Source organism: Paraphaeosphaeria sporulosa (genome assembly GCF_001642045.1).
Source record: "Paraphaeosphaeria sporulosa strain AP3s5-JAC2a unplaced genomic scaffold CC84scaffold_9, whole genome shotgun sequence".
Lineage (NCBI taxonomy): Eukaryota > Fungi > Ascomycota > Dothideomycetes > Pleosporales > Didymosphaeriaceae > Paraphaeosphaeria > Paraphaeosphaeria sporulosa.
In genome coordinates, this window is record NW_017253368.1 from 171,332 (window position 1) to 199,237 (window position 27,906).

General features: G+C 53.0%; 12 protein-coding genes across 12 annotated transcripts; 5 read left to right on the forward strand and 7 right to left on the reverse strand.

Moving 5' to 3' along the window:
• The first annotated feature begins 512 nt into the window (after nt 1-512).
• CC84DRAFT_1125883 (Arginase/deacetylase) lies at nt 513-4,371 on the forward strand. The gene is made up of 3 exons (XM_018175732.1): nt 513-832; nt 886-2,699; nt 2,837-4,371. Exons 1-3 carry the CDS (start codon nt 597-599, stop codon nt 4,282-4,284), a joined length of 3,498 nt encoding a protein of 1,165 aa, XP_018032290.1. The 5' UTR covers nt 513-596; the 3' UTR covers nt 4,285-4,371.
• Nucleotides 4,372-6,705: 2,334 nt separating this feature from the next.
• Nucleotides 6,706-8,265, forward strand: CC84DRAFT_1251870 (acid phosphatase/Vanadium-dependent haloperoxidase; the record flags this gene model as incomplete). The annotated part of the gene is made up of 4 exons (XM_018184343.1): nt 6,706-6,782; nt 6,860-7,486; nt 7,537-7,665; nt 7,736-8,265. The coding sequence occupies 4 exons, from the start codon at nt 6,706-6,708 to the stop codon at nt 8,148-8,150; spliced, it is 1,248 nt and encodes a 415-aa protein (XP_018032291.1). The 3' UTR covers nt 8,151-8,265.
• A 327-nt stretch (nt 8,266-8,592) lies between these two features.
• On the reverse strand, nt 8,593-9,759 carry CC84DRAFT_1251874 (oxidoreductase; the record flags this gene model as incomplete). Its single annotated transcript, XM_018184344.1, has 4 exons — nt 8,593-9,144; nt 9,200-9,224; nt 9,275-9,408; nt 9,487-9,759. The coding sequence occupies 4 exons, from the start codon at nt 9,757-9,759 to the stop codon at nt 8,593-8,595; spliced, it is 984 nt and encodes a 327-aa protein (XP_018032292.1).
• An 863-nt stretch (nt 9,760-10,622) lies between these two features.
• Nucleotides 10,623-11,976, reverse strand: CC84DRAFT_1152021 (arad-like aldolase/epimerase). The gene is made up of 3 exons (XM_018176783.1): nt 11,283-11,976; nt 10,994-11,204; nt 10,623-10,939 (listed from the first exon to the last, which is right to left on the reverse strand). The coding sequence occupies exons 1-3, from the start codon at nt 11,732-11,734 to the stop codon at nt 10,676-10,678; spliced, it is 927 nt and encodes a 308-aa protein (XP_018032293.1). The 5' UTR covers nt 11,735-11,976; the 3' UTR covers nt 10,623-10,675.
• Nucleotides 11,977-12,276: 300 nt separating this feature from the next.
• Nucleotides 12,277-13,314, reverse strand: CC84DRAFT_1251877 (uncharacterized protein; the record flags this gene model as incomplete). Its single annotated transcript, XM_018184345.1, has 2 exons — nt 12,277-13,103; nt 13,171-13,314. 2 exons carry the CDS (start codon nt 13,312-13,314, stop codon nt 12,384-12,386), a joined length of 864 nt encoding a protein of 287 aa, XP_018032294.1. The 3' UTR covers nt 12,277-12,383.
• Nucleotides 13,315-14,085: 771 nt separating this feature from the next.
• On the forward strand, nt 14,086-15,808 carry CC84DRAFT_1125888 (uncharacterized protein). The gene is made up of 2 exons (XM_018175733.1): nt 14,086-14,930; nt 14,976-15,808. Exons 1-2 carry the CDS (start codon nt 14,111-14,113, stop codon nt 15,689-15,691), a joined length of 1,536 nt encoding a protein of 511 aa, XP_018032295.1. The 5' UTR covers nt 14,086-14,110; the 3' UTR covers nt 15,692-15,808.
• A 274-nt stretch (nt 15,809-16,082) lies between these two features.
• Nucleotides 16,083-16,721, reverse strand: CC84DRAFT_975592 (uncharacterized protein). The gene has a single exon (XM_018188024.1). It carries the CDS (start codon nt 16,510-16,512, stop codon nt 16,150-16,152), a length of 363 nt encoding a protein of 120 aa, XP_018032296.1. The 5' UTR covers nt 16,513-16,721; the 3' UTR covers nt 16,083-16,149.
• Nucleotides 16,722-17,225: 504 nt separating this feature from the next.
• CC84DRAFT_1208099 (general substrate transporter) lies at nt 17,226-19,058 on the forward strand (the record flags this gene model as incomplete). The annotated part of the gene is made up of 5 exons (XM_018182141.1): nt 17,226-17,441; nt 17,523-17,777; nt 17,824-18,072; nt 18,122-18,428; nt 18,478-19,058. 5 exons carry the CDS (start codon nt 17,226-17,228, stop codon nt 19,056-19,058), a joined length of 1,608 nt encoding a protein of 535 aa, XP_018032297.1.
• Nucleotides 19,059-19,718: 660 nt separating this feature from the next.
• Nucleotides 19,719-21,755, forward strand: CC84DRAFT_1152030 (general substrate transporter; the record flags this gene model as incomplete). The annotated part of the gene is made up of 8 exons (XM_018176784.1): nt 19,719-19,812; nt 19,911-20,011; nt 20,069-20,414; nt 20,514-20,783; nt 20,837-21,348; nt 21,399-21,430; nt 21,482-21,535; nt 21,593-21,755. The coding sequence occupies 8 exons, from the start codon at nt 19,719-19,721 to the stop codon at nt 21,753-21,755; spliced, it is 1,572 nt and encodes a 523-aa protein (XP_018032298.1).
• Nucleotides 21,756-22,005: 250 nt separating this feature from the next.
• Nucleotides 22,006-23,544, reverse strand: CC84DRAFT_1251890 (uncharacterized protein; the record flags this gene model as incomplete). Its single annotated transcript, XM_018184346.1, has 7 exons — nt 23,226-23,544; nt 23,084-23,175; nt 22,949-23,032; nt 22,790-22,886; nt 22,582-22,731; nt 22,463-22,514; nt 22,006-22,418 (listed from the first exon to the last, which is right to left on the reverse strand). Exons 1-7 carry the CDS (start codon nt 23,367-23,369, stop codon nt 22,006-22,008), a joined length of 1,032 nt encoding a protein of 343 aa, XP_018032299.1. The 5' UTR covers nt 23,370-23,544.
• A 466-nt stretch (nt 23,545-24,010) lies between these two features.
• CC84DRAFT_1189320 (uncharacterized protein) lies at nt 24,011-25,629 on the reverse strand (the record flags this gene model as incomplete). Its single annotated transcript, XM_018181042.1, has 2 exons — nt 24,011-25,023; nt 25,605-25,629. 2 exons carry the CDS (start codon nt 25,627-25,629, stop codon nt 24,011-24,013), a joined length of 1,038 nt encoding a protein of 345 aa, XP_018032300.1.
• Nucleotides 25,630-27,071: 1,442 nt separating this feature from the next.
• Nucleotides 27,072-27,860, reverse strand: CC84DRAFT_1251898 (uncharacterized protein). Its single transcript, XM_018184347.1, has 3 exons — nt 27,712-27,860; nt 27,239-27,630; nt 27,072-27,161 (listed from the first exon to the last, which is right to left on the reverse strand). The coding sequence occupies exons 1-3, from the start codon at nt 27,831-27,833 to the stop codon at nt 27,100-27,102; spliced, it is 576 nt and encodes a 191-aa protein (XP_018032301.1). The 5' UTR covers nt 27,834-27,860; the 3' UTR covers nt 27,072-27,099.
• Between the last annotated feature and the right edge of the window lie 46 nt (nt 27,861-27,906).

Sequence of the window (27,906 nt, forward strand, 5' to 3'; positions counted from 1 at the left end):
CGGAGACGGCATGGACGGTTCAGTGCTTAGAACATAGGCCGCTGTTACGCCTTTGCGGAATGCAGTCCTACCTCCGGCGGCAGCGTCAAGGATGGAAAGGGAGATCTGGCTCGCTTTCCTTTTGGTATGGTGTTGTTCAATGGACGTGTGTACCATCATCGGTGAGCTGTAATCATGGCAGGAACTGCCACGACCGATCGGGTTCGCATATAGGGTGCAGGTTGGGACTACGTGAGTCTGGAAGAGCCTTTGTTTCGTGCGTCTGGGCTGTGTGTTTCAGCCTGCAAGCACTTGGTATCTGCCTGCCCCGAATGACGGCACCAGGCCATGCGCGTGATGCAGGTGGTTAGTCCTGGTTGGGACGGACCCTCGAAACTGAGTCGTCGCAATGCGGGTGGGTCAGCCCTGTGCCATCGGCGATGGCAGCCGTTGCCGCTGGGTTAAGCGAGCCGCGTCCTGTTTTGGGGTTGCGCGGGCAGCTTTGACGCCGTCATTGCTCGTCCTTCAACCCCAGGAGAACAGATTGTGGTTCCGCTCGAGTTGGATTCTCGCAAACAGTTTGTCGCGTTGCCCGGGCGCAAGCGCAGCTTCCCGTCATGGACAACTACCGGGCGGCGAGCCCAGCCGGCTCGCCGCGTTATCGCGCGTCAACAAACAACGCCGACGCGACGCTGCTCGCCCAGTCGTTGAAGCGCATGTCACTGCACTCCGGCAGCGCACATCCTCCCCCGGCGCAAAGCCCCTCTGCAGCTACCCCCAAACGTCCCTCGCCGCCGAGCCGGCCGTCGAGCGTTATGAGCCAGCGTCGCTCAGAGTCGCCCGCGCTGGGCAGGTGTGTTACCCCGTGATGCGCTGTTCCCAGGCCGCCCGACTGACAATGTCTAGAAAATCTTCGACACTGTCCCTTCGCAATGGTGCCGCATCCAGCCCGGTCCTCCCAGGCTCCCGTCGCGGGTCCTTCGCGCCAAACATGCCCTCGTCCCCGCTCGCCCCCCAGCCTGAGCAGAAGCCACCACCCCGCGCCTGCGATATCGCCGAAGAGTGCTTTAGGAAAGAGCTTGCGCGGCACGAAGGCATGGCCGGTGCCGCGAATGCAGGCACTATCGTCATCATCCACGACCAATGCTACGGCCATCGTTACGCGCGCCCCAAGACCACCAAAGCAACCCTGGCCACTATCATGGAACGACCAGAGCGCATGCTCGCAAGCGTGCGCGGCATAGCGATGGCTTACGTGCGTCTGGGAGAGCGACACATCGAGGGCAGCAACCCTCTGCGGCCAGATCAAAATGCGCCCGAACGGATACCCTTCAAGATACGCAAGACATCCAGGATGGTTGGGCTAGATTCGCAGGTCGTCACAAACGTACACGGGACGAAATGGATGGAAGAGCTGAACAGCTTGTGCGTGAACGCTGGCCAAAAGCTCGCATCGACCGGAAAGGAGCTTGCGCGAGACCCGCCAACGATGCCAGGGCAGCCGCCCAAGGACGCATTCCACCCCATGGACTTATACCTCTCTTCGGAATCACTGCATGCCTTGCAAGGAGCCTTAGGCGGTGTGCTGGATGCCGTGGATGCTGTGTTCCAGGGATCTAGCCTGGACAACGGCGTGTCGCGCGCTTTCGTTTGCATCCGTCCGCCTGGTCACCATTGCTCTGCTGAGTGGCCGTCCGGGTTCTGTTGGTTGAACAACGTACACATCGGAATCGAGCACGCCATGATGAACTACGGACTCACGCACGCGGCCATAATAGATTTCGACCTCCATCATGGGGACGGCTCGCAGGACATAACATGGGACCGCAACAAGAAGGTTATGGGAATGCACAAGAACGTGGCGAGTTGGAAGAAGACCTCCATTGGCTACTTCAGTTTACACGACATCAATTCCTTCCCCTGCGAAGATGGCGACGACAGTAAAGTGCAAGCCGCAAGTCTCTGTATCGACAACGCGCACGGTCAGTCCGTCTGGAACATTCACCTAGAGACGTGGTCGACCGTCGAAGAGTTCTGGCAGATATACGAGGAGAAATACTTGGTACTACTCGACAAGGCGCGAAAGTACTTGAAACACCACACCAACCGCTTGCGCAAATCTCCGAACCACCCCACGCCGAAAGCCGCCATCTTCCTTTCTGCTGGTTTCGACGCCAGTGAGCACGAAACCGGCGGCATGCAACGACATGCAGTCAATGTGCCTACAGAATTCTACGCTCGTTTCACACGAGATGTGGTCCGCCTTGCCGATGAGCTCGACACCGGCGTGGACGGGCGCATCATCTCCGTCTTGGAGGGCGGTTATAGTGATCGTGCATTGTCCAGTGGAGTGCTTAGCCATCTCAGTGGGCTTTGCGACGGCCAGGTGTTCACGGACGCTCCTATCTCCAGCCTCGCTCTGAACATGCACAATCGAATGAATGAACTGGGTGTGCATGATGAAGACATGCTCACGAGCTATGCGGAGCCTGGTTTAACTCCTGTCACTTATGATCCTCTCTGGTGGCATGAGTCCTGTCTCTTGGAGCTGGAGAATCTGGTGACTCCTCCCCCCAATATCATCCCAAAGAAGGTGCGATCAGGACCTGCGGCGCATTTCTCATCACCGACGCAGTCCTTCACTGCCAAGGTCGTCGATCCATCGAGGCTGCAACGCAGTTTGTCAGGAAGGTACACACCATCCCGCTCAGCTTCTCCAGGTAAGGACCCATCGTACAATGCTATGGCAAAAACTTCGATGCTGCAGTGCTCCTCCCGGGGTAGCACAGAGTACTCGAATTATTGCCCAGGCACTGTATTGCATTACATTATCGGGTGGACAACTGACCTTCAGCAGCCCCGCCGCTACCTCTGCCTGAAGTCGATTGGGCCACCGCAGCGCATACATTGAGTCAGATGCTTATCCCCGCCGACAGGCAGACCAGGAGCCACAAATTTGAGGAGTTGGCTGAGCCTAAGGTCAAGAAGGAGAAGCCTGCACCGGTGTTGACATCGGTTCATGTTGATCCATCAGGCCGCCAGCTTCGTGGGAGGAAACCTGCTGCTACTTTGTACGCTGACGATGACGACGAGTCTGTACGAGCTGCGTCACGAGCAAGCCGCCGTCAAACGATCGCCGACTTCCCTCTGGCAAGCATCGAGCCTGAGCCCAAGCAGCGCAGCGTGTCCCGACGTATGAGTATCGCGTCAAGCGTTGGCTCGACCACAGAGAGCCAGATCACGAGTCGTGCTTCTAGTGTTCTATCGAACAGGCGCAGCGCAATCCCTGCTCCGAGCGCCTCGGGTGTTCCGATGAAGAAAGCTAGGGCCCCAAGCACAGCAGCAGCAGCTCGAATTCCAAAGAGCCGGCCTCCTGTCCCCCGTGTACCTTCTAATTATTTAAGTAAAACAGCTGCTTCTATTGACAAGGAGAAGGAAAATGAGATGGACCAGCTCACCTCTCGTGTCCAGCGCGTCAAGTTGAACATGCCGTCCAAGGAAGAGCACGATGCCAGAGAAAAGGCAAAAGAGGCGGAGAAGAAAGCCAAGGCTACGCGGAAGGCACCTGCTCCTAAGACAACTAAGCCATCTGCGAAGAAAGCGCCAGGCCGGCCACCGAAAACCGCCCAGCCTCCATCTTCTGTGAACCAAATCGAAGTTTCCGTTCCCGTTGCTGCACCGCAAGCATCTGAGATGGAGGTAGCAGCCATCACGCCTTTGAAACAGCAACAGCCGATTGTCCCAGAGGCGGTACCTATAGATATGGAGCAGACGCACGAGTCTATCGCTCTGAGGGAGGGCTCTACCAAATCTCCCCGCCAATCGATTGGCATGCTCGAGCCCCCGACTGAGCTCATGGAAATGAGCATCACGCCGGAACAACTACCAGTCCCGCCCTTTTTGGAGAGAGAATCGCTCCCTCTGACGACTTCGCCACCTCGCCCGGACACACCTCCACCTCCTCCGCCAACCAACATGAACGGATTCGTAAACTACAACACGCAAACCTTCGGGACGGTGCGACCGCCCTCAGAGACCCAAGCCCAGACCGCGCTGCAATGGCTCCCGCCAAACACTGCCGCTCCCGTCCCGACGCTTGCCAACATACCTGCGAATCTGAACTCAAACCTTTCACCGTCCGCGGCAGGTACACGTAATACTCTTCCTGTGTTCTCTTCGAGCGGAACGATCCCATTTGCGCCGCGTCCGAACGGCGTTGCCGCTGTGCCCAGCACCGAGCCGAAGGTCGAGCCCAAGGATGAGCCCAAGGACATTTGGGAGGTACCTGAGACGCCCGTGCGCTGATTGTAAGCACCCTTAGGTGCAGTGTTTGTATGCGAGCTCAGAATTCGGTTTGTTTTGCTCACGTTGGAGCACACATGTTCTCGAGGCTGCTGCCTTCTCTACTGAGTTTTATTGTTTCACTTTTGGTGTACGGATTTTTGGCGTATATAATTTCAGTCGTTTGTGATACCCGCCTACTAGGCTTGCTGGGGGTCTTTGGATTTGATTCTTCTGTTCTGAATGGACTTGACATTTTTTCTTGTGTGAATATAGATGAATTAATTATGCCTTCATTCGACTCGACTTCTTGGCCCGAGGCCATCTGGTTGCGCGCGATGTCGTACATATCGTTCCCCACTTCCTATTGAAATCGGTTCCCCTCCTTTGACCAGCCCCCTATATGAGTCTTGTCTCTCGACCGCTGAGCAATTGGCAGCGGTATTGGACAAATTGAGCATTGATACGAAAGTGGAAAGACGGCCTTAGTTCAAGCGAGCCATGTTGGGTTGGAGACATAAAGAATTAATAACTCGTATGACGAGAGGGTTGGAAGCCGTCAAAGACGAGATACAATTCTCTTTGGTGATTGTCACGCAGTGAGTTGATTGTATCTCTCACGTATTGCACCAAAGGGGCTTAGGTAAACTTGGGAAGACGGCATACCGGAAAATTACAGCAGAATCGACGATGGCTTAGGCGTGGAGTATTTCTTTCTATTGGAACTATGCAAGGGCCCCAAGGGCCCGGATGTTGGAATGCACTTGTCCTGCGATAATGCGATATACTGAGTCACCCAAAAAAGTATTCGCAGACCTTCTCCGGCATGCTCAAGGTCAAATTTAAGTCCTGTGCGCTTCCTGGACTTCCTCAGATTCAGCAATGTCACATAGAGTACTGGGATGGAACGAACGACACGAAGTCACCCCAAACACCTGGCTGAATGTGATAAAAGAAAACAGAGCCATCAAACTTTCTTTCATAATGGTAGCCCACCTCGTGGTCGATGGCTGTGATGTGGTGAACCTAGAGCGCCGCAAATTCCAGTTATGCTTGCAAATTCGCAGTACAATGCGTAGACCCAGACACTTACCCATACGAGCCAATCGATGTTACCATTGGTGACGAAAAGACATACATTGATTTTTAGAATCCTACAAGATCGGAAAAGCCTTCAGAAATTCCCTCTGAAGCCTCGACTGCGATATTTTCAGATGAGTCTGGAAATGATCCCCCCATGGAAATGACCCCCCCAGCATTGATTTGACATCCCATCGACTTACCATTGGATGCTAGCCAATTTACAACATCGTGCATCGCCACATGCTGTGTCGATGTGTTGCTAGATTATCGACCCCTTCATTCCTACCTATAGTAGTGAAAGGCTAGTGGACTACGATTGCCTAAGACACAACATCACAGGGATCAGATTCCAGGACTACAACAGCCTAGCGTCACCGCAACAGAACTAGACCTTCTTTGAGACTTTTGGCGGATCTAATGCCTTTTGGGCGATGTTGACGATCCGGTGGCCAAAGATATACGAACCACTTGATAGATACAATGCCGCCAACCCCCCGATGATTTTGGAAGGCTTGAACGACTTAGTTCGCTTGGAAGAAGATCAATCTGGAGCTATGGTAAGCATCTACAAAGACTACTGGTATGGAATAATAGCTGTATGTGCTGGACAAGAACTTCCACCGAAAGTTGCAGCAGGCTTCGCGGAGAAAGAGAAAAGAAACAAGTCTGCAAATATGAAAAGCATGGCATTTGAGACTGAATTTGACCGCAATTGAGGATTCTGTGCCCAACAGATGGCACAGTCTGCCATGGTCAAGGAGCTCAAGGAAGTTCTCGTAGGTAAATGGAACGGGGTCCCACATTGGACAATCATGATTGAGTATGCCTGAATGCTTGTTCGCGCAGTAGAATAAAGTGGATAACATAAAACTTGAGAACTTATTCGCACTCCGAATCCTGAATAAGTTTACTCTATTATACATCTGTAAGCTCATTATACGATAGGTCAGTGTGGATGTTCATAGTAGAGTGGATTCTCATTTTTATTGGCAGCCACTGTGGAAGGTGTACCTACCTATGTAGACAACCTTGGGATTACGCGACTTTTCTTGGATCTTGCGTGCGTACCCGGCTCTCTTCCTTTCTACCGAATCAGCTGCCCTGCCACAACCCTCATCACACACCTTCGGATCTTGGCCATGTAGAGTGTACACTTGGCGAACGCGACATCGCTTGTTCCTGCATGGCGATATTGCCCGCCAATCTGACGAAGTCCCCATGCCCGTGGCGGCACATCGTAATCACGACAACGTATCGCATCACCCGTCATTGGACGTATATAAGTCGCGTCGAGTCCTGCTATGACTTCTTTTTCTTTACTTCAGGCGAGGAGCTTGGTTATTCAGAAGCTAAGTCATAATAATGAGGCTATCTCTTCCCATTGCCTGTTTTGCAGCTGCCGCCAAAGCGGCGTACAGCGGGGACATTGTTCAGTATTGGTATGATCTCTTTCTCCAATGACCTACCCATGCGAAATACAAACATTACTTGTTTCACATGTTTGACATTGAACCAGGGTCGATCAATCCGCCATTCTCGTGAATGGAACCGTCATCAATGGTCTTCCATCGCCACCATCCGGTTGGTTCGAGGCTATCATCCAAGGTGCCGTCTATCTCGCCGCCACCGAAACCAAGGGCAAATCACTCGCCTTCCAACAACTCGCAGTATCCCACGCCGCACATGACAGCCTCCTCTGGACATTCCACGGCACCCGACTCTATGCAACGATAAACTCCAAGCTCAAGGCGGTCCTCGGTTCCATCGGCCTGGACGCTTCCTCCAACGAGGCACAAGAAGCGACGCAGATTGGCCGGGAAGCCGCGCACGAAGTCATTGTAGCACGCGCAGACGACGGGATCAATTTCTTCGTCGATTACGTACCCAAACCAGCACGGCCAGGTGTCTATCAGGCTACACCAGGTGGTCAGCCGATCCCAGACACACCACAGGCGCAATTTATCCGTCTATTTGGTGGGTTGGGAGACGTGAAGCGTTTCCGAGCTCCAGCTCCGCCGAATGCGACGTCCCCCGAATACGAGCCATTCATCGATTTCGTCAAGGCGCAAGGCGCCAGGAATTCTTCTGTGAGGAAGCCATACGATACCGAAACTGCGTACTTCTGGCGCGAAAGCAGCCCCATGTAAGTTTTCTGTAACATCCTTAGGCACTCCAGATGCTAATGTAACCAAGCCAATGGAACCGTCTGGCAAACAACGTAATCGGAGACAAGCTTGCAACCGACGTCCTCGCTTCTGCCAAATTCTACGCTCAACTCAACTACGCTTTAGCAAACGCCGCAATCGCCAGCTGGGACTCCAAGTAAGTTCTTCCACTTCGACCCAATCCCGTTGAGTATATTAAGAGCAGCACACTGACTCCATCACCCAAGATATTTCCACAACAGTTGGCGCCCCGTAACTGCGATACGCTATCCAGAAATTTACCTTGCTAGCGGACGTGATATTTCGGACCCTAACTGGACTCCCCTGTTGACCCCAACTCCAAATCACCAAGATTACCTCTCGACTCATGCCACTTTCGGTGGCGCAGCAGCCGCCGTCATCAAAGCCTGGAACGGCGGAGATAGTGTCAATGTGACACTAAGCAGCAATGTTACGGTCGACAACGTAGGTGTGATCACGCGACGCATCACGAATCTGACCGCTGCGGCGTATGAGAACGGCGATAGTAGGGTCTTCGGGGGCATCCATTTCCAGTTCGCGAGTGATGTGGGGAATGAGATAGGTATCTGGGTTGGAAAGGAGACGTTGGCTAAGTTTGACGAGAATTGGGATAAATTCTGAGCAAGATTCGTGGCCAGGTCGGACAGGGCACAGTGACTGACACAAAACAAGAGTATCAGCATATATCTCATTCTGTGGGAGCTCACTATATATGTCGCTTTTTGAACTCACAGCGTACAGCTAATCCTCTAGAAACTTGCTGTACCTTATTTGTTCAGAACTCTAAACTTATAATTTATCCTCAGAGGTTTTCGTTCTTCCTGTCAGCCACTGTGAAGGTTTGCAAAACTTTGACATAAGAAATCCTTTGCGGGTGGCATGCACTCCTACAATCCGCATCTTCCTCTTACAGCTTTGCCACCTGATTCATAAATGAAGCCGCGCTGCTCAATACAAGAACAGTTTCCTGCACAATCTCATCCACAATCTCTTTCGCAGACTGCCCCGACTTATTTACCGACCCTCCGACTACGCCAATCGGCCTACACGCTCGAAGTTAGCATCAAAGTAAACATAATGGAGACCGCGCGATCACTTGCCTCAACGCCGCGGCATCCTCAATCTCGTCCGTCAACTTGCCCTCCTTGTGCAACCGATCCAACTCAAAATCCACCGGCACGATCCCCTTGTCCATAAGTTCTTTGATCTCCTGCTGGCGATTGACCTCCCAGTCCGTCAGCCACGGGTTCCTCAGCGCTCTTAGCGGCCTCCCACTCCAAACGGTCAACTTGACCCAACTATCGTAATCCGCAGCGATGACCTGGTCTTTGAAGATCTGGGGTGCCTTGCTCTCCTTTGAGACGATGAAGCGTGTGCCGATCCAGACTCCACTCGCTCCGAGCATGAGGGCCGCAGCAACGCTCCGACCATCGTTAATCCCACCTGCTGCGACGAGGGTCACGGGTTTGGAGGTCAGTGGGGAGATGTATTCTCTGCAGATGTCGGCGCAGGCGGGTATTAGCACACTGGTGGCTATGTCGCCAGTGTGCCCGCCTGCCTCGCCACCTTGCGCAATGATGATGTCTGCACCTGCACGGCAGGCTTTGTGAACATGCTGCGGGCGTAAGTATGGAGGCTGCAGTCAACGTCGTGGGGTGAGCTCAATATACCTTTGGATGACCGATCATGTTGCCACTTCGATCTGTCAGTGAATTGTAATCAAAAAGCTACGGTGACGCGCTTACTACAACACTCCAGCCTTGTGTAACTTCTCGATTGCCCAGTGTGGAGGCACGCCCACGGCTGACACGAAGAGCTTCGCTCCACTCTCAATCACAATATCTAATAGCTCGGCCAAGTTTCCTTTCGTGTAATCGTACTGCAAACATCCATCAGCAAGCATCACTCTCATCGGAAACCCCACGCATTGTCTCAATTACTCAGTATCTGGACCTACATTTGTCTTCCTCGCGCTTCCGCCAACTTGTGGTAGTAGCAAGTCTACTCCGAATGGGGCATTCTTGTCATTCAGCAAGCCTTTCATCTCTGCAATCATCTCGCGCAGCATCTTCGGCGTGTACCGCGCTCCACCTAAGGTACCGAATCCACCAGCATTGGTCACAGCTGCTGCAAGTTCAGGCCCTGCGACTTGATCCATGCCAGCTAGCATGATAGGGTGCTGAATGTTGAGGAGAGTGGTTAAAGAAGTCGACAAGGGTGGAGGAGTCATGATGAAGTCAGTACTGTAGAAACGCGGGACCAAAAAAATAGAGGTATATGTCGTTAATTAATGAGCATGAGGATCGTGAGAGTCGGTGTTACGGCTGTCTCCTACTGTTAGCGTGGGAGGTTGAGCCGCGGCTATCTGTGCGGGGAAGGTTGAAGTGCAAACGAGACTGTCGTCGTTGGCACTATGGAATCTATGAATACACCAATTCTTCACAGGTGATGCATTGTAGTAGACGGGAGGTATGCTAATTACAACAACCCGTCACATCTCACACCACTTCAGATTAGGTACTTCCCAAGGAACTCCGTACATATGTAGCTTTCTGCCCTGTGTCATCAACATGATCGCTTAGATTCGCATGCGTTCACCCTTTAATCGCACAGAACGCCTTCGGCTCTTGTGCCCTTGGCAACACTATTCTCGCTGTGAACCATGTAAAGGACTCCTCAACCAACCCACTCAGCATACGGCAGAACAGGTTTTCTCTCAATCGACCCGCCCTTTCTTGAACAAGTCCGGTCATTCCTCGTCTTTGTCCGCATATAACGCCCTTTCCCTCTCCGACCTCAGGGTTGTGTTGACTCTGACAGACCGACAGAGTGGCTCCCAGAGGAGCAGCGCGCTTAAGAATAGCAGAGGTATACAGTAGTCTAGCAGCAGCGCTGCGATACAATAGACAACAACCGCAGGTCTATCAAAGAAGCAATGGAGAAGATCGGATGACACGAAAATCTACTCAAATTGACCTCTTCGCCACAGTGGCCGGGTATCAAAATGTGAACCTATGAGGTAGACCCCACTGTGAGCATCTACGCTAACTTATGACACTATGATCCTGAACACGTATAGTGGTGTAAGTAAATACGGGACTGGGTGCGTACACATTACTATGTTCTGTGTTAGCCACTGTGCCGCCCTAATCCAACAGTGTCTCTGGCGCTACATAATCCTCAAAAACAGCCCCACTCATCTCATATTCATACTCCAAATCCGGCTGGAACTCCCAGTACAGAGCCTCAGGGTCACTCGCCATGCGAAACGTGTACTCGGCTGCCTCGTCGTCCACAATAATCTTCTTCAACCCCGCAGCCGCAGCAGCCTCGACTCGGAGCTGCACATCGCATGACTTCTCCATCAGCGTGTAGAGGTACGCAGCCTCATCTACTGTGCCGCCCACCGTCTGTCAAGTCAGCATGTATTACTATGAATTATCTCGGGTAGGGGAGTCACTTACGAGCAAACCGTGATTCTGTAGGATAAGTCCCTTGCCCTTGGGTCCAAGCGCAGCAGCAAGTTTCTCGCCTTCCTCCGGAGAAAGCACGACGCCGCCGAAGTCGCGGTACATAGCCTGCGCATCGCCATAGAAGTACGTTACGTCTTGGTTAATCATATCGAGGGGCTTGCCGAAAGCGGACCAGGCCTTGCCTGCGATGCCGTGGCAGTGGCTGTTCGTCCACCGTCAGTTTCACCGAGATACTTCCTCTATCATGAGTACATGATATAACGAAGCCATAGGGACTCACCACGCAGCATGAACATCCGGCCTCGCCTTATGCACCGCACTATGGATCAAAAATCCCGCCGCATTTGACGGCCTCGCCCTATTGCCCCCCACAACCTTTCCATCGTAGTCCACAAGCACCATATCGCTCGCCCTCAGCAGTCCAAAATGCCTCCCCAGCGGGTTCGTCCAAAACGCATGGGGGAACTCCGGATCCCTCACCGAAATATGCCCGGACATGCCCTCCGTAAAGTTTTTGCGCGCGAACACGCGGAACGCGCCAGCCATATGGGCAAGGAGCCATGCGCGCTGGGGTGCGAAGCTCGGGAAAGTCGGGATACCTGGTAGGCTGACGCCCTGGGATATGGCCTGGAGTGCGGTCTGGGGCTTCGCGGGATCGTCTTTGGACTTGGGAATGGGCTGTTTGGCCTTGATACTAGAGACGGCATCTGAGGAGATCGCGGAGGGCGCCATTGTGGAGAGGGACCTAGTGTGTCGTTGTATGTTACAGAATCAAACTTCTGGCTGGAATGTAAGTCTACATCTGCGTTGAGGCGGAGCCGGCCGTTACGTATCCCCGCTGCGGAAAAGATAAGTTACGCCCTATAGTCACGACCGAATCGAGAATTGTGGGCCGGAGGAGCGGCCATTCCCACGCTTAGCAACGTAGTGCGGGATGAAGCTCAAAAGTGGTGTTGGAGGCAACCTGCCATAGCTGTTAGTGCGGGGCAAAACGCGGGCAGGCGCTGTAGACGACGAGTTACGTGCGCGATCACTTAGAGCTATTCAAAGCACTACTTCGTGACCGTCCGACTCGGACGAATGCGATGCAACCCCAACACACGCACTGGGGATGTGTTGTTCAGTTGAATCCCGACGTACGAGACCCCGAGCGGGGTTATCAATGAATATTGCGTTTGACTTCTAGCATGCATTGCGACATTCGATTCTGTCTTCTTCACCAACATCTCGAATCCGTTTGCTATCGCGATGGAGGAGCTTCCGGTATCGGAACATTCATCTGACAATGTCCGTATCTGATCTTGCCACCAACGAGCCAAGGAAACTTGAAGTCGATCCTATCCATCATTTGTTGCACCTTAGACAACCACAAGTCATCCTTTCAAGGTCCGCTCCCATTCCCTAGAAGCCGCTCAATCTTCCTATCTCGGCTTGCCCCTGGCGATGCAGCCAGCTCCCCTCGTGCACTGCCTGGATCCAGCTCTTGCGGACGGCCACCCTCCAACTCCGCATGCCCATACGTGTCTTTTCCGTAGACTGTGGGTGCTCCAGAGACTTCAGTCACTTGTGCAGAAGCCGCGAGTTCAGCATGAGGATTGTGTTTCTGACGATGGCGGTACAGAAGGAAGCCGAGTAGGCCTAATGCGATGAGAACGACGGGTACAGTGACGCCGGCGGCGATGGCGGCGGTGTTGTCATTCTTCTCAGGCTCGGGTTGGGGTGGAAGCGGATCGCTCGTCTGGGAGCTGGGGGTGTTTGTTGGCGAGGGTGTGGTTCTTGCGGGTGTTAATGCTGGAGAAGGTTGTGATGTGCTTTGGATTGATGATGAGGAGGAGGTGGTTTCGGAGAGTGCGGAGTCTGGAGTTTGCTGTGAGATAGTGGTACTCCCTTTGCTATGGCAGCACCCACCTGTTGTCGTGACTTCCTCAAGTTCCGCCAACTGACAGTATTTGCTGAAGACCTCGACCGCGCTGCTATCTTGTCCACGAGTCTTGGAGCAAGCTGAAGTTACTTTTGTGCTTATCATGCGACTGTAGTATGCGGAAGACTGATAGCAGAAACAAGCATACGACGTCGTTTTGGACCCATCTCCGCAGCCGTACTGATGGACGGTCAGTATAAGATCGATATGAGAGCCAGGTGTTATGAGTTACCGCCATGCTTCTCACAACCAGAGAGACTTGATGCTCTGCGCAAGATTGAAGAAGGTTGTATTCCGGCACTGAGTCGATGTATATCTTGGTTGGGCCAGACGCTGCCGCACATGCGGCCAATAGCCAAATGGCTATTGTTGGCGCTAGCACGAGCTTCATGCCTTACAACTAGCGTAAGTAAAGAAAATGTAGGTTGATGTTGAGGAAGCACAGCAGCCGTCAGAGTGGAGTGGGCCGAAGAGCTTGTTTTAAAGCCTGAAGTGCCCCTGGTACCTGGTCGGAGCTGCTGCAGACGGATTACGGACAAACATGGGTTGCTACGCATATGGTATAGGAATAGCAGATCTTCAGCCTGGTCTATCAAAGTACTTCGTGGAGCTGGACTTGTTAGTAGCAAGGTACTCAACTCGGTAGCCTGATGAGGTCAATTAAGTAACGTTGCAATTGGGCGCTATCTTATGAATGTATCTATTGCTTTCAGAGCTTGAAGCTGGAGAGGTGTCAAGCAAGGCTGAAGTCCTTGCAATACGAGTATGGCCAGATCCGGGGCGGAAGATGGGAGGCACGGCATAACGGCCGCCAATGGGGCAGCAATTGCATTCTGCATCTCCGTGATTGGATGCACGCGTGTAAATACAGCTGTCGGCAATGCGCATCCTGCACAGGCGTCCGTATTGCTTAGGATGTGTAAAGTGAGCTGGAGAAAGAGGAAGGACTTCGGATGCCACGGCGGGAACCCGATACGGACTCGTGCAGGTAATGTATGCGAGGAAACATATTTGCCTACCCGGTGTTGCAACGACGGAGTGCCACAAACTGATCGTGGTGATGCTTGGTGAGCCGCAATGCTCCGCGAAGGTTCCTCCGTGCCTAGCGGCTTGGCGCGGGTGAACGATGATTGCATGGACAAGCATCGCGTCGGACACGCAGCGTCGCCCGAAGCCAATTGCCCAATATGCGGCCCTCGTACACCTGCAACAGGTGCCTCTCGCTCATCAAAGCCGCCCGGCCGCAATTGCTACCCTCGTCTGCGCTGCACATCGCCCCCCAGGGATTCTTGCAGCGAAATCACTCCACCTGCAATGTTCCTGCACAGCCCAAGCTCTCGCTGCCAAAACGGAGCATCTCGACCACGTCGAACCGCAACTTCCAGGGCGCCTTCGAGCCGTACGAATATGTTGACCCGGAGGGCCACCGTCGGAAGATGGTCCTGACCGAGGACAATCTCTTCCACTCGTTCACGCACTCGCCCATTCCTGCGATCCGCAAGCGCGCAGCTTATATGCGACAACACGCCTACTGCCCGCACCCTGATCACAAGCCTACCAGGGCCCCGAACAATCCCGATGATCACGAGGCGCGCAAGAACTCGGACGGCACGCCGCCCGCCCACGTCGACTTTGAGTGTCCCGACTGCGGCATTCCCGTATACTGCTGCGAGGAGCACTGGGCAGACGACTACGAGAACCATTTGGACGTGTGTGATGTCTTGCGGCAGTCCAATGAGGATGACCACGATCTGCATAGTGGCCGCTTCTTCAAGGAGTTTCAGTTCGCGGAGCCGCAGATTGAAGAAATCCTAACCAACATGAGCAGTTGGGACACCTATCTGTACACCCGAGACTACGATGCGCTGAACAAGGATCGCGAGATGCGCCAGGCTACTAAGCTCCTGACGTACCCTATGACCATCGCCAGTGTCATCAATGAGCTTAGCCCGTACAACATCCGCAAAGGTGGACGCATGACGCCGGAGGGTCTGAAGAGCTTCGGTGGTGAGTACTAACCTCCCTCCATGTCATCTTGGCTAACGCGTGTAGCTCTGCGCCACACCCTCCATCCGCCCAGAACTGGTGGAGGTGACACCTGGAAGAACGCCCGTCTCGCCCCGCCTTCGGTGCGTCTCTTCATCCTCGGCGCAAGAGCCGAATCTTCCCTCCCGCGAGACACGTGGATGCAACTCGCGTACCTGTTCCACCGCGTACAATTCTCCCTACACTTCATCGGCCCGGAAAGCATGGCAAACCGCGAGAAAGAGCTCCCGCTCCCTGAGCGCACCGCAAACAACCCCTTCGGTGCCGTGATTGAAGACCGTATTTCCAACGCCATGAAAATCAGTACTTACGTCGAGTACTACCACACCATGCACAAAACGGGTCACTTCGTTCCTTACGACCCCTACTTTGACTGCTTCGTGTGCTTCCATCCGGGCTTCGGAAATCCGGCCTCACTGCATGAGTGGGAGGAGACGATACCGCTACTTTTGGAGACCAAAGTGCCAATCATCGCCACGGCCTACTCACCGAGTGACCTGGAACAGGATGTTGGGTTCCTGCAGAAACGCTACGGTAACGAGATGGATATGTTGCTCGAACCCGGAGTGAACATCTTCAGGAGCTTGAGATGGGACCTGAATGATCTCGATCCGCATGACGCAACTTGCAGCAACTTTGGCCTTTATGCCTTCAGAGGAAAGCGGTACGAAGCGACCAAGAAGGAGAAGGAGGAGGAGGTGCACAGCGAGCGCACTGCGTAAGATACGGATGTACAACCCCTTGTGTAAATATGCCTGTAGAATGTACACTATTGTATGTACCGAAGGTACTTGCCTGATAATGTTGGTGAGTGAGTGTAGTGGGAAAGAGCCCCCAGGCCGCAGTTGCCGTTGGCCGCTGCCCCACCTTCCCGGGTCTGTCCTTCATCACTCTTGCAATCAACTTCGCTCACTTTCGCGTTCAAACATGTTCTTTTCGATCGAGCCTGGATATCGCGCGAGGGCGCGACCGGAGACCCTCCAGACTCATCCTACCCATGCTACGCGAGCGGCAGCTGTGATACAGAAGTAGCCTGTTTTTCCCGGAATCCAAGGTCTCGCGCGGATCTTCTTGACCGCTCATTCGATAGCAGGCGATACTCCGCTCCGCGACCACGCGTTGTTGGATTCATTGTTCCAAGTTTGAGGTTGTTCCACCCAAGCTTCCTCCACACGCCGCGCTAGAACAGCACCGGAAATATACCGACGGGTGCGCTTCCGAAGCAAGCTACGAAGTAATGCGGGCATGCACCAAGGCCATTGCCCTGGTCAGCTCGCGGAGGCTCCCGTCTTGACTCTTCTTCATCCGATTTGGTTACAGCGTCTTCATCCAAGATGCTTGGGTTACACGAGCAGCTCCAGTTTGCAGCACTGCATTTGTGTTGAACAAGTTCACAGGTCTCTTTGTGCACTGATTCTAGAATTCTGCCAATGCACTCAGCGTATACCTGCGCAAATGTAGACAAGATGCTGCAGAAGAACCAGATTCCCCACCGATACCTAGCCAAGAAGTCGGCGACATGGTTGGCCCTATCGAACTCCATTGATTTGATGTCATCTGCTCCCGCAGACACAGCTTACTCCTAGGATAGCGGATCTGCAACTGCAAGAAGCGGACCAACAGCAGCCCACGATTGACATTTGGTGAATGCCAAAATGCTAGTGGTGCAACGAAGGCTGCTGGTCACCAGATGCAGTTTTTAGTCGGTGGTAAACAGACGGTGAGGTGGCCAGTTGACATGCAACATCGGGGACGCAAGAACCGCTTGCTCAACTAACCTTCGAGGACGTTCACAACGCCACCATAGTGATCGAGGAGGCGTACCGGGTGGGTCTCCAGGAGGGGTAAGGTAGTGTGCCGTGGCCCGCGCCAACGGCTGCTGTGCGTCGGACTGGGGAATAGCCCGGCACCGCGCCTTGCTTTGAGAAACCTTGAGTTGCAACGAAAGCAGCGCCCATGCCCTGTTTTCCACCAGTGAGCGGGCGGTTCGCGGCATCCTTGTGTGAGTTTAGCTGCGGGGCCCCCAGGAAACCACACGAGGGACGGCTTGCCTGCCCGTTTCGCTTAGTGCCTCACCTGCCGATTTGGTGCTGCCCCCGGTGACTGGGTAAGCATATTGCATATGCAATTGCAACCCAGAAACATGGGAGATATTTAAGAGGAGCACTCACCTGCGAGCGCAAAGATCGCGCGTTGCTTACAACAACTTGTCATCTCCTTCCACGCTTGGTACATTCAGGCAGCAGCTCCACGAACATGTCGGGACTCCAAGAGAAGGCCGATCCAGCTGTCGAGGATGTTGGCAAGGCAGACGAGAAGACTGCACACCACTCTGAGCTCTTGGCCCTCGATGCCAACGTTATGAGCCATGCCTACGACGCAGAGAATGCGGAGCATGAGATGACGGCGTGGCAGGCTGTGAAGTCGCATCCTATGGCTTGCTTCTGGGCATTCCTTATGTGCTTTACTATTGTAAGCAAAGACACCCTTGAACGCTCTCCGGCGCACATGTGGCATTGTGTTACATTTCCGGCCGAAATTAACACCCACCAGGTCATGGAGTCGTTCGACATGTTTTTGAACGGTAACTTTGTTGCCCAAACCGCTTTCAAGGAAAGATACGGCGTTGAACACGCGAACGGAAAGACCATCGAGACCAAGTGGCAGAGCGCTCTATTCCAGAGTGGACAATGTGGTGCTTTCGTGGGCGTCTTCATCGCTGGACCCATAACAAATCGCCTCGGCTATCGTTGGACCACCATCTTAGGATTGGTCCTGATGAATGCTACAATCTTTATCTCGTTCTTTGTAAGTTTTGTAGGCTTAACTCGCGTCCCAATCTTACCAAACAAAGGCCGACTCACTCGCTGTCCTCACCATTGGTCAAGCATTTGAAGGTGTACCATGGGGTCTCTTCATCGCAAACTCACCTGCGTATGCCTCGGAGATTGTCCCCATCGTTCTTCGTGGTGCTTGTACGGCCACTCTGCAAATGAGTTGGTCTATCGGTGGTATCATCGTCGCAGCTGTGACGTGGGTCTACAACAAGCGTGATGACCAGTGGGCCTGGAGAATCCCACTTGCTCTGCAATGGGTCTTCCCAGTAAGTTTTTTCTCAGTCTTGGGATGCAATATTCGTTCTAACGACCTAGACCCCTCTTCTGATTCTCATATGGTTTATGCCGGAGTCACCATGGTGGCTTATTCGCAGAGGACGGAAAGACGAAGCACTGCGATCTATTGAGCGTCTTGGTGCCAAGTCGAAAACCAAGGCGAACGACACCCTTGCTATGATGGAGCGCACAGTTGAAATCGAGGCCCTCAAGGGCGGACACCCGCAGCTTCCTGACCTGTTCAAAGGCACGGACCTGAGGCGAACAGCCATCACCTGTCTGATGTACGCGTCGCAGAACTTTGCCGGCAATCTGATTGCCAACCAGGCGACTTTCTTCTTCGAGCGTGAGTACTACTTCTTCTGGTTCATCACGTGTATTGACATCGTTCGCAGAGGCTGGCATGTCCACCGATTTCAGCTTCCAGCTCAACCTAATCAACTCTTGCCTCGGCCTCGTTGCGAACATCGGCTCCTGGTTCCTTTCCGTTTGGTTCGGCCGCCGCACAATATACCTCTGGGGCACGGCCGCAAACTTTACCTTCCTCATCCTTCTCGGCATCTGCGCCAGCATCAAACAAAATTCGTCCACAAACTACGCGCAGGCCTGCCTTGGCGTTATCATCTCCTTCGTATACGCTGGCACGCTCGGTCCAATCTCATACAGCATCATCGCCGAAACATCATCTGTCAGGCTCCGCGCGTTGAGTACCGGTGTCGGACGAGGCGCGTACTACGTTGCTGAGATCCCGATGATCTACCTTGCGAGTCAGATGTTGAACCCAACAGGATGGAATCTAGCAGGCAAGTGTGGATATATCTGGGGCGGGACTGCATTTGTGTGCTACGTTATGGCTTTCTTCTTCTTACCGGAGCTCAAGGATCGGTCGTACCGCGAGGTGGATATCATGTTCAACCGCAAGATCCCGGCACGCAAATTCAAGACTACGGTCATCGATGTACGGGAGAATGAATAAGCTGGCGGCAGACCGAGTAGGGTCACGACTTTCTACATTCGCTGTATGACTGTGTGTGGCTCCTTCGACGGTGAGTTGTTAAAAATCGTGTAGCATGGAAGTTTTGCAGGAAGACTCTGTCTCGTGTATGTCCTGATTCTTGGGCCTCTTCCTGGCTGTCGTGAATTATGATGTGACATGCTCTGGGCACTGCCATTGCCTGTCGTAGAAGATGCACGCGCGTCTGCCAAGCTCGCCGAACGACCCCACATCGCTCTCCTTCTCTCACCCACCTCTCCTCTTTCTCTCTCTCGCTCGATTTTGAAGATACGCATGCCCCACCGCTAGCCACTCCACCTGCCTGTCTGCTTAGAGTCTGTGCCGTGGAGAAGATGCGTGCGCGCAGTTCAATACCGAGGCAACCCAAACCTTTTCCAGCGTAGTCTTTCTGGGCAAGACAGGAAATGCATTTCCTGCGAATCACCTTCAGGATGAGAATGCGGGGCCCCAGATGGGGGATGATTTACCAAGAGTTGACTTACCATTCGGTTAATCGCCTTCGATATACCTGGCCCCAGGTCGCTACTTCATTCATGTACCTTCAACCGCGAAACGTCTTACATCAACTGCATTGGATGACTGAACGTTTCTTAACCTGCATCCACAATTGAGCTTCGGACCATGCCGCAACTCGCCCTAAAAGAGTCCTCTCTTTGGGCAAATCGAAAATGCCTTTTCATCTGCACCATCGTCTCCATCGCTAACCTGCAATATGGTACGATCCTCGGTATAAAATTGCTATATCTTAGACATAGGCAATTTATACACAAACCCACTTTTTTGACCCAGCTGACTTTGTACCCGTGAGTATAGGGTTAGACAGCGCCGCTGTCGGGGGGTTGCAAGCCATGCCCGGCTTCCTACGTGTCTTCGGCTACGCGAGCCCTAAAGCTCCAGGCGGGTATGCAATCGATGTAAATGTCCCTCCCCTCACCCACTACCATTCTTAACTACTTACAAGATTGTAACAGTCCACCTTCCAACAGCTCATCGCCTCCCTTCTAACCCTCGGCTCCTTCATTTCCGCTCTGACCGCAGGCACCTTCAGCCACTTCTTCGGGCGCAAAGTCGCGCTGTGGGTGGCCTGCGTGCTCAACGGCGTCGCCTGCATTATTCAGATCACAAGCACCACACCAGCAGCTATTTACATAGGTCGATTGATTCTAGGCTTCGCGAACGGGTTTCTGGTCACGTTCAGCAATATTTATACGAGCGAGGCGAGCCCGGCGCATTTGAGGGGGGTCATCGTGGCGCTTTTTGCGTATTGGGTTAATATAGGGAGCATTGTTGGGGCTGCGGTGACGAATGCAACGAAAGGTATGATCTCCTAGGACGACGTTGTTATGTCATAGATGTAGACATTCCGTACCTACACCAACTTGCGTGAATCAGCTGACGATTTGCACGGGAGTATAGCCAGGCTCGACAAAGCATCCTACCAAATTCCCATTGGGACACTGTTCATAGTTCCGATGATCTTGGCGGTGGGATTGTTGTTTGTGCCGGAAAGTCCAAGGTATCTACTTGCCAAGGGGCGAGAAAGCGAGGCCAAGAAATCGCTCGAGTCGCTACGAGGTACATCGGTCGCACCAGAGATTGTGGAGCTAGAATGGGCAGAAATGGTGAAAGGCATAGAAGAAGAGAAGCGCCTCGCAACCACGGTAGGCGCGTTGGATATGTTCAAAGGTATCCCTACCTCCATCTCCCCACACATTCTTCCCACTAATCCAGAGCCTCAGGCACCGATCTCCGGCGCACCCTCCTCTGCTTCGGCATGATCGCCTGCCAAACCGGTTCCGGGGTCTGGTTCGTCATCTCCTACGGCACCTACTTCCTTACAGTCTCCGGCCTCACCGTCTCTGACGCCTTTGCCTACACCATCATGGCGACCTGCCTCGGATTCGTCGGCGTAAACATGGGCATGTATCTGATGCGGAACCACCTGGGCCGGCGCTCCATCCTTATGCTTGGGGGTGTCATCTGCGGATGCTCGCAACTGGGCCTAGCTGTCTCCGCCACCGTCGCGCCCGGCACGCAGGCGAACCTCAACTGTCTCATAGGATTCACTGCGCTGTTTAAGTGGGGCTATAACATGTGCGTTGGCGCGGCGAGTTATCCAGTTGCGACGGAGCTTGTGAGTACGCGGTTGAGGGCGTGGACGGTGGGGAGTGCGACAAGCTTTGGGTATTTTTTGGCGTGGTTGAATGCGTTTTGTACGCCATACTTTATCAATCCGCAGAACCTTGGCTGGGTGAGTTCTTTTGGAACAACTTGTTTGCAATGTGAGCTAACGGAGCATAGGGCGCAAAGTATGGGTATATTTGGGCTGGGTCGTGAGTATGGCCGACCGTTACGGATGTTTACGATGCTAACGGTGACTATAGAAACTTTCTTTGCGTTTTGTTCTTCTTCCTTTGCATGCCAGAGATGAAAGGAAGGTAAGTTATCCCCTACTTCCCTTGATCTCGCAGCATTGAAGCTGATCCTCGCTGTAGAACACTGGAAGAAATCGACGAACTATTCGCAAACAAGGTCGCAGCGTGGAAGTTCAAATCTTACGAGACCACGATCGGAGCCGAGGCCGCGCAAGAAGTGGAGGAGAAGGTTTTTGAAAAGGGAACCTCGACTGAGACGCGGGAGCGCGCAAATGGCAAGTAAGATTAGCGAACTGCTACATGACTGGTCCACAGTGGGCAACGAAAACGATTGATGAATCGTGAGGCGGGCTACTGTAGGTCTTGTGAATATCCACGATGACTTATTACTATATAGTTTCATAAACGTATTAGTAGTTCAAGTCAACGCAGGATACGGAGCGCCGACGTTCCTGCTCTTTGTGGTATTACAACACCATCAATACGTCCAAACGCACACCCACACACACACACACACCTATCTCTCCGTCTCTCTACACAACCCCTCCCATGTTCATCCCCGGCAACTCATCCAACCACCCATCAACATCCTCCTCGACCGCCGTCCTCGCCTCACACTTGTTCATCTCTTCCACCGTCTGCGTCTTCAGCACGCCCTGCACGCCCGGACTGCCACACCCATGAAACATGCACGTATCATTAATCGCACGCTGCAAACTATCCCCCTTCCACCCAAACAAGTAGTCCGCATGCGTCCCGTACCCGTTCCCCATGAAGCTCCACACAAACGGCTGCGACCCGTCTGACGGCCACATGTCCGCAAAGGCCGTCGTGTTCCACATTGTTTCATAGGCGACTTGGGGGACCCGGACGGGGTGGGAGGCGGGGCACGGCCCGGCTTCGAGGAAGTGGCCGCGTGTCGTGGAGAACATGTGGGACTGGTGGTCTGAGGGGTGAGTAGGGTGGAGGCGTTGGTAGGGGGAAACGTACCTGGGGAGTCGAGGTTCTTGCCGTCCCAACAGGCGGGGAAATGGTGGATGGCCTGGACTGCTGGTAAGCTTTGAAACTCATGCCTGCTTTTCAAAGAGAGGGTTTAGGAGCATCCATACCATAATACCCGCTGGACAGGGCTTCTTCGGAAAATCTGGCGTCTCCGACCCGCGCGTCAGTATCGACTGCAGGCACGTATACGCCAGCCCAGGGTTCGTTCCATTCGTCTTGTTGTTCACTGTAGGACTGCCTACGGTCATGCGGAAGCCCTGTGGTAGGAGCAAATCAGTGGTCATTTTCCGATGTGGAGTTTTTCGGTTGACGCACCGGGGCGAAGCCAGTGATGTACTGGTCCCCGTCGCTGGAAAAGTCCTTCTCGGTGTAGTATATCGTCATGCCGCCTTTGATGTTGGTGTCGTTGTGCCTGGACAGATGGTAGTCAGTAACGCTACTCGGAAACGTCTAGTACAGACGCACCCTTCGTACCCAAGTTGCGCGTTCGGGTATTGTGGCACGCGCTTGTAGCTGCCGTTTTCGTGTCTGAAGTACATCACAGCGGTCCAGTAGTTACTAAAGGGGCTCAGTACAATCTCTTGCATGATGAGCAAAGATTTTCGGTACCTGAAGTCCTCGGTGTACACGCAAGTTGTGCAGTTTGCTTGCTCGCCAATATCGCCCTTCATCGTTGGTGCAAAGGCATTTCCACCCACGATCTATGCACGCATTAGAGTTTTGACGAGGGTAATGAGTGAGGAATCATCACCTGGTGAACATGGGACGACGGGTTCGCTCCGGGCTCGACAAGTGGATCGAGTCTCTGGACTGAGACTGTAGAGCAGCCGAAACGTAACGCCGCATGCGCCACGCTGGCCGTTAGGAAATGGAGTTTCCAATTCATCTTGAGCATTTAGTCCTACGATTTGCAACTGCGAGTCTGCAGGGTAAGAGCTGGATCGATGAAAACTCGACGACTTCAGTGAAGTCAATGGCGTAGGTATTTCCAGAGGCATGGAGCTATGTACCCGTCAACAGCCAAAAACAGAAGTCCTTACCCCAGCGACCCAGATTTGTTGATTACGCTCATCTACCAGTGTTTGGTGGGGAAGTGGACGTTCCACATCGCCATGGGTTTTAGATTGGGGGTCTATCTATTTATCCTGTCCTAACCGGGCATCCACCACACAGAGGAACTACTATCTTTGCCGACAATGCGATTGAGCATACCAAGATCAATGTTGAGAAGCCAAGAGATAGGATCGATTCTGTGATTCGATTTATCAAGTTCGAACTCTTGGTCATGGTCATGAAGTGGATCTTTAACGTGCCGAAGCACGGGTGGGGCACCCATCCACTGATATGATGTGGCAAATAATGGCACGATTAAGGCGAAAATACGTTGAGTTGTGTATGAGGTGTAAGAATGCAATTATTACAGCTAGTTATAGTGGCTATGCAAAGAGCAATGCTAAGGATGATTGATAACAAAAAGGAACCCAATGAATGCCAAACTCATAACACAAACTTCTTGGGCTCCGACAGTCGAGCTATCTAGTTGACCTCGATGAGGCCAGGAGCAAAAATAGTCTGCTTGGCGACATCGTCAGGGCTGTTAAAGGACTCCGCATAGTGCGTGACAGCCGCAATAGTAAGACCGTGCAGCAGGAACTTCTCGAAGGGGAACTCTGCGGTGAAGGTAGCAACACCATCCTTGGCCTCAATGTTCTCGAGCTTCTCAACGATCGGCGCGTTCTGAGCATTGATCAAGACCAAAGAAAGCGAGTTAACATCGACATCGACACCAGACATATCGAAGCTGAACTCGAGCTCTTGGTCCTTGGGTTGGATGTTCTGGCTGACGACGTTGAGGGGCTTGAAAGTCTTCAGCGGAATTTCCTCGATGTTGGGGCAGCTGCCGGGCACGACGAAGCCTTGGATGGCCGTGAAGGCAAAGTCGCGGGTGCCGGTGGTGAGGAAGGGTTGTGCAGGCGTTGTCTTCTTCTGGATAATGCGGAAGAGGCCTTCCTGCTCGCCTTCGTTGCCAATGACCGAGGAGATGAGACGCACGGGGCCGTTCTCGGTGTTCTGGGCGAAGATATCGTTAACATCCTGGAGCGTCCCGAGGACAACGTCGGTGAAGGTGGCGGCGAGGCCAATGGCGCTCTCGAAGTCCGAGACAGGGAAGTTGTACCTGCAGGGCTGGATGGGATCTTGCTTATTGGCCTGGAGGATGGCGTTGGCACCGAGAGCGTGTAGCTCCTCAACGGCAAGGATGACGTTGAGATTTTGCAAAACCTGGTCCTTGTCCGCACCGAACTTGTAGCCTTCGACCTCGTTGGTGATGTTTTGGACCAATTCATAGAAGAAGGCCACCTCAAAGAGCTCGTTGAAAGCGATCAGCTTGAAGTTCGTAATGCCGTCCTCGCTGAGACCAGTCGGAAGAGGCATATTGGGGAGTGTGCCATGAGCCCGGTCTTGGATATTCTTGATCTGGTCGGGGCTCGGGTTAGGGAAGCCGTCAGGGAGGGGGAAGGAGAAGCCTCCTTGGTTTTCATGCCCTCCATCTCGATGGCCGTTATTGTCGTTAGACTGATGGGGTTGATCCTGGTTCCCTCTCTTGATGATCGGGCCAGCGAAGGTGGAAGTAGCAAGCGCTGCCGCGCAGAAGAGGAGAGTAGAACGCATAATGGTTGGTGGATATACTGTGATCGATAGTTGGTGCCAGTGGTTGTTGTGATTTAAGTGAGAGTGTAGCACTGATGAATAGTGCTATGTATGTATGCTGTTCAATGTGAAGTGAGTGCTGTTGCAATGCTTTAGTGAACGAGGAGATTCCATCGTGTTATATAGCATGCTGAACATATGGGCCGGACCCAGATCAAGCATCCGCAAACGAACAAAAGCGTTGCATTGCCTTGTAACCTAGAGGGTCTGACCATACCGCTGCAACGCATCGTGAGCCGCTAACCCCGCGAGCAACGGCATCTTACAAATCTGCGCCACAGAGGCATCGGAACTTCTGGTTACCGAGGATTCGTTGTAGAAATGTCGTACTGGCGCTGATGGCAACGGTAGCGCGAGACTTTAGGTCATGGCTATGGGAGCCGTTAGATCTCCAAGCGGGAAAGCTCAGCGCCTAAATTACCTCCGAAATGACTCCTCATTGGCATACTGGTTCATAAGCTTTCTAGTCAGACGCCTTTTTTTGGCCCCGAGACGGTCTGTTCAGCATTTCGTGAAGAACCACACCAACTGCTCGCGCGGCTAGGTGGATGGCGTCTACTACCTAAGCCTGAATAGGAACGTTCTGCCTGCCTGATGCGGTGGCGCAGGGTTTGAAAGCCACGAACCGTGGCACAAGCTACACAGGCTATCACAGATCAGGTTGCGGCGAACTATTTCGAGCAGCTGTTTGCGGCTCTCCTCAAAGAACTAGCCTAATGAGATGGTTGCTAAGCGGCTTTCCTGCGCCTCAACGAACCAGGTCATCGGGAGCAAGGGAAAACGCAGGAACCAGGACGAAATGTATGCGACTTGTGTCATGAGCCGTTCGCAACCGGCATTCGAACATGCTCCCCGGGTTTTCAACCGTACCTGATATGCCACGCGGCGGCGGATAGCTCGTCTCACGCGGAAGTGTGGATTCCGAATCAAGACAACGCTCATGTGAGGCAATGCGTAGCGGAATGGAACATAACGACTTCTTTATGATTGATACACACTTGCAATGTTATTTCGGGTGCTGAGTGGAATGCGCTGGTGTTTCGTTTCGTTTCGTTCCGTCCTCCTGCCGGCTAGCCGAGCTGGCGCTGACGACATCGAGCGCTGCGCACTCTCAATGCGATGCGCACCATAATCTAATGATGTACGGCATCGCATGTCTTGTTCGAGCTTTGCGTAAGCTAGAGTCATCGATGGTGCTCCATGAGCATCATATGTGACCTGAAGAGAGTCTAGGGCTGCCGTGTCTCTGATCACGTGATGTAAATTCTGAAAATTTAAAAAATAATATCTTGGAACCTTGGAACCTTACCCATATCCGTGCTAAGTACCTGTAGTCTGGATTTTCCCTCGCTTGAAACATTATTCGGGGTCCTGGGAATTTGTAACGGTCTGTTCTGTGTCCAGAGCCGGGCCCATTGGTGTGAGGATCAATTGCTCAAGGCACATGAATACACTGGCTCATCAAACGTCCGGAATCGCTACACTTTACAGCAGTATTACCCCAAAGGTCGCTATCGAGATGTGAATAATTACTTCGGGACGGCACCGTCTCCGTTCGGCCTCAACAACTTTGCACATACGCCACGGTGCTCAGTGCTCCAGGACACCCTGAATTCTTCGTGCCACATTCGAATTTAGAGCATGGTCCCGACATCAGAATTCGACGAGCTTCTGTAACCGGTATCCATGGTATTAAAGTCAAGATCGAGGTTTGCGACACTGGAGGCGCAGCGACCAACATCATCATTTAGCGGGTAGCATTAATTCATCTTTTAGAGCATGTGCGATATGTGAAAGGGCATGATTGATCGTCTGGCTTGGACAATATGAGAGTAAAATCTCCTTAGAGCTTCAAGCGATCTCACTCCCGATCACACGCCTATAATTCACCTCTTTCATTACGTCTCAATCACCATCTAGGCCACCTTGACAAGATTGAGCGTGATCGGATAGATCATCTCCCTCGAGCTACTCACACCTGGATATCAAATAATTAGCCATCGCTCATCTCCATAAAGGTCACTCAACTAGACCACCCAAACAGCTCTGACTCACCGTCATAAAGCGCAACAAACCACGAATCACTCGTGCCCCTAACCGCCACAAAAGTCCGATTCGTTAATGCACTCCCATCCTTCACGCCCAACACGTTCCCTTCTGTAGTGAACGTCGCCCATTCCATCAACTGCCCTCCAGGAATGTTACCTGCGCTCGGATTCGTCGCGTCTGTAAGATACAAGAGAACTGAGTCGTCCCCCGCTAGAGCTATCTGCCGCGTGTCGTCGCTGTTGTGGATAGCGTAGGTGCCTGTCGCTTCGTACTTTCTCAGGAAGAATTTGGCGGGCGTGCCGGCGTTCTCTCCGCCAGGCTTGCTAAGTTGGTATCGATACTGGGAGGGGTTGGAGGGGTACTGGACGTATTGGTTGTTGGCGGAGGGGGCGCTGGAGCTGTGTGTTGTGAGGTGGTCAGTTGGTGTTAGCAGTGAGGAGGGTATGGGGGATGAGGGATGTGAGAAGGAAGCGACGCACGTTTTTGCTTGCAGTTGATAGAATGTAGTCCCCGCTGGGGGCGGTGCGGATGCTTCCCACGGGGCTAGCGGGGTTGCGAATGCGAGACTGCTGAGGGCAACAGCGACAATGAGGGTCTTCATCTTGCAACGAGCGTTCCCAGATTTGAGAGCCTCAGGTTCTGTTATAGGCGCAGAACAAAGCAAAGTATTTATA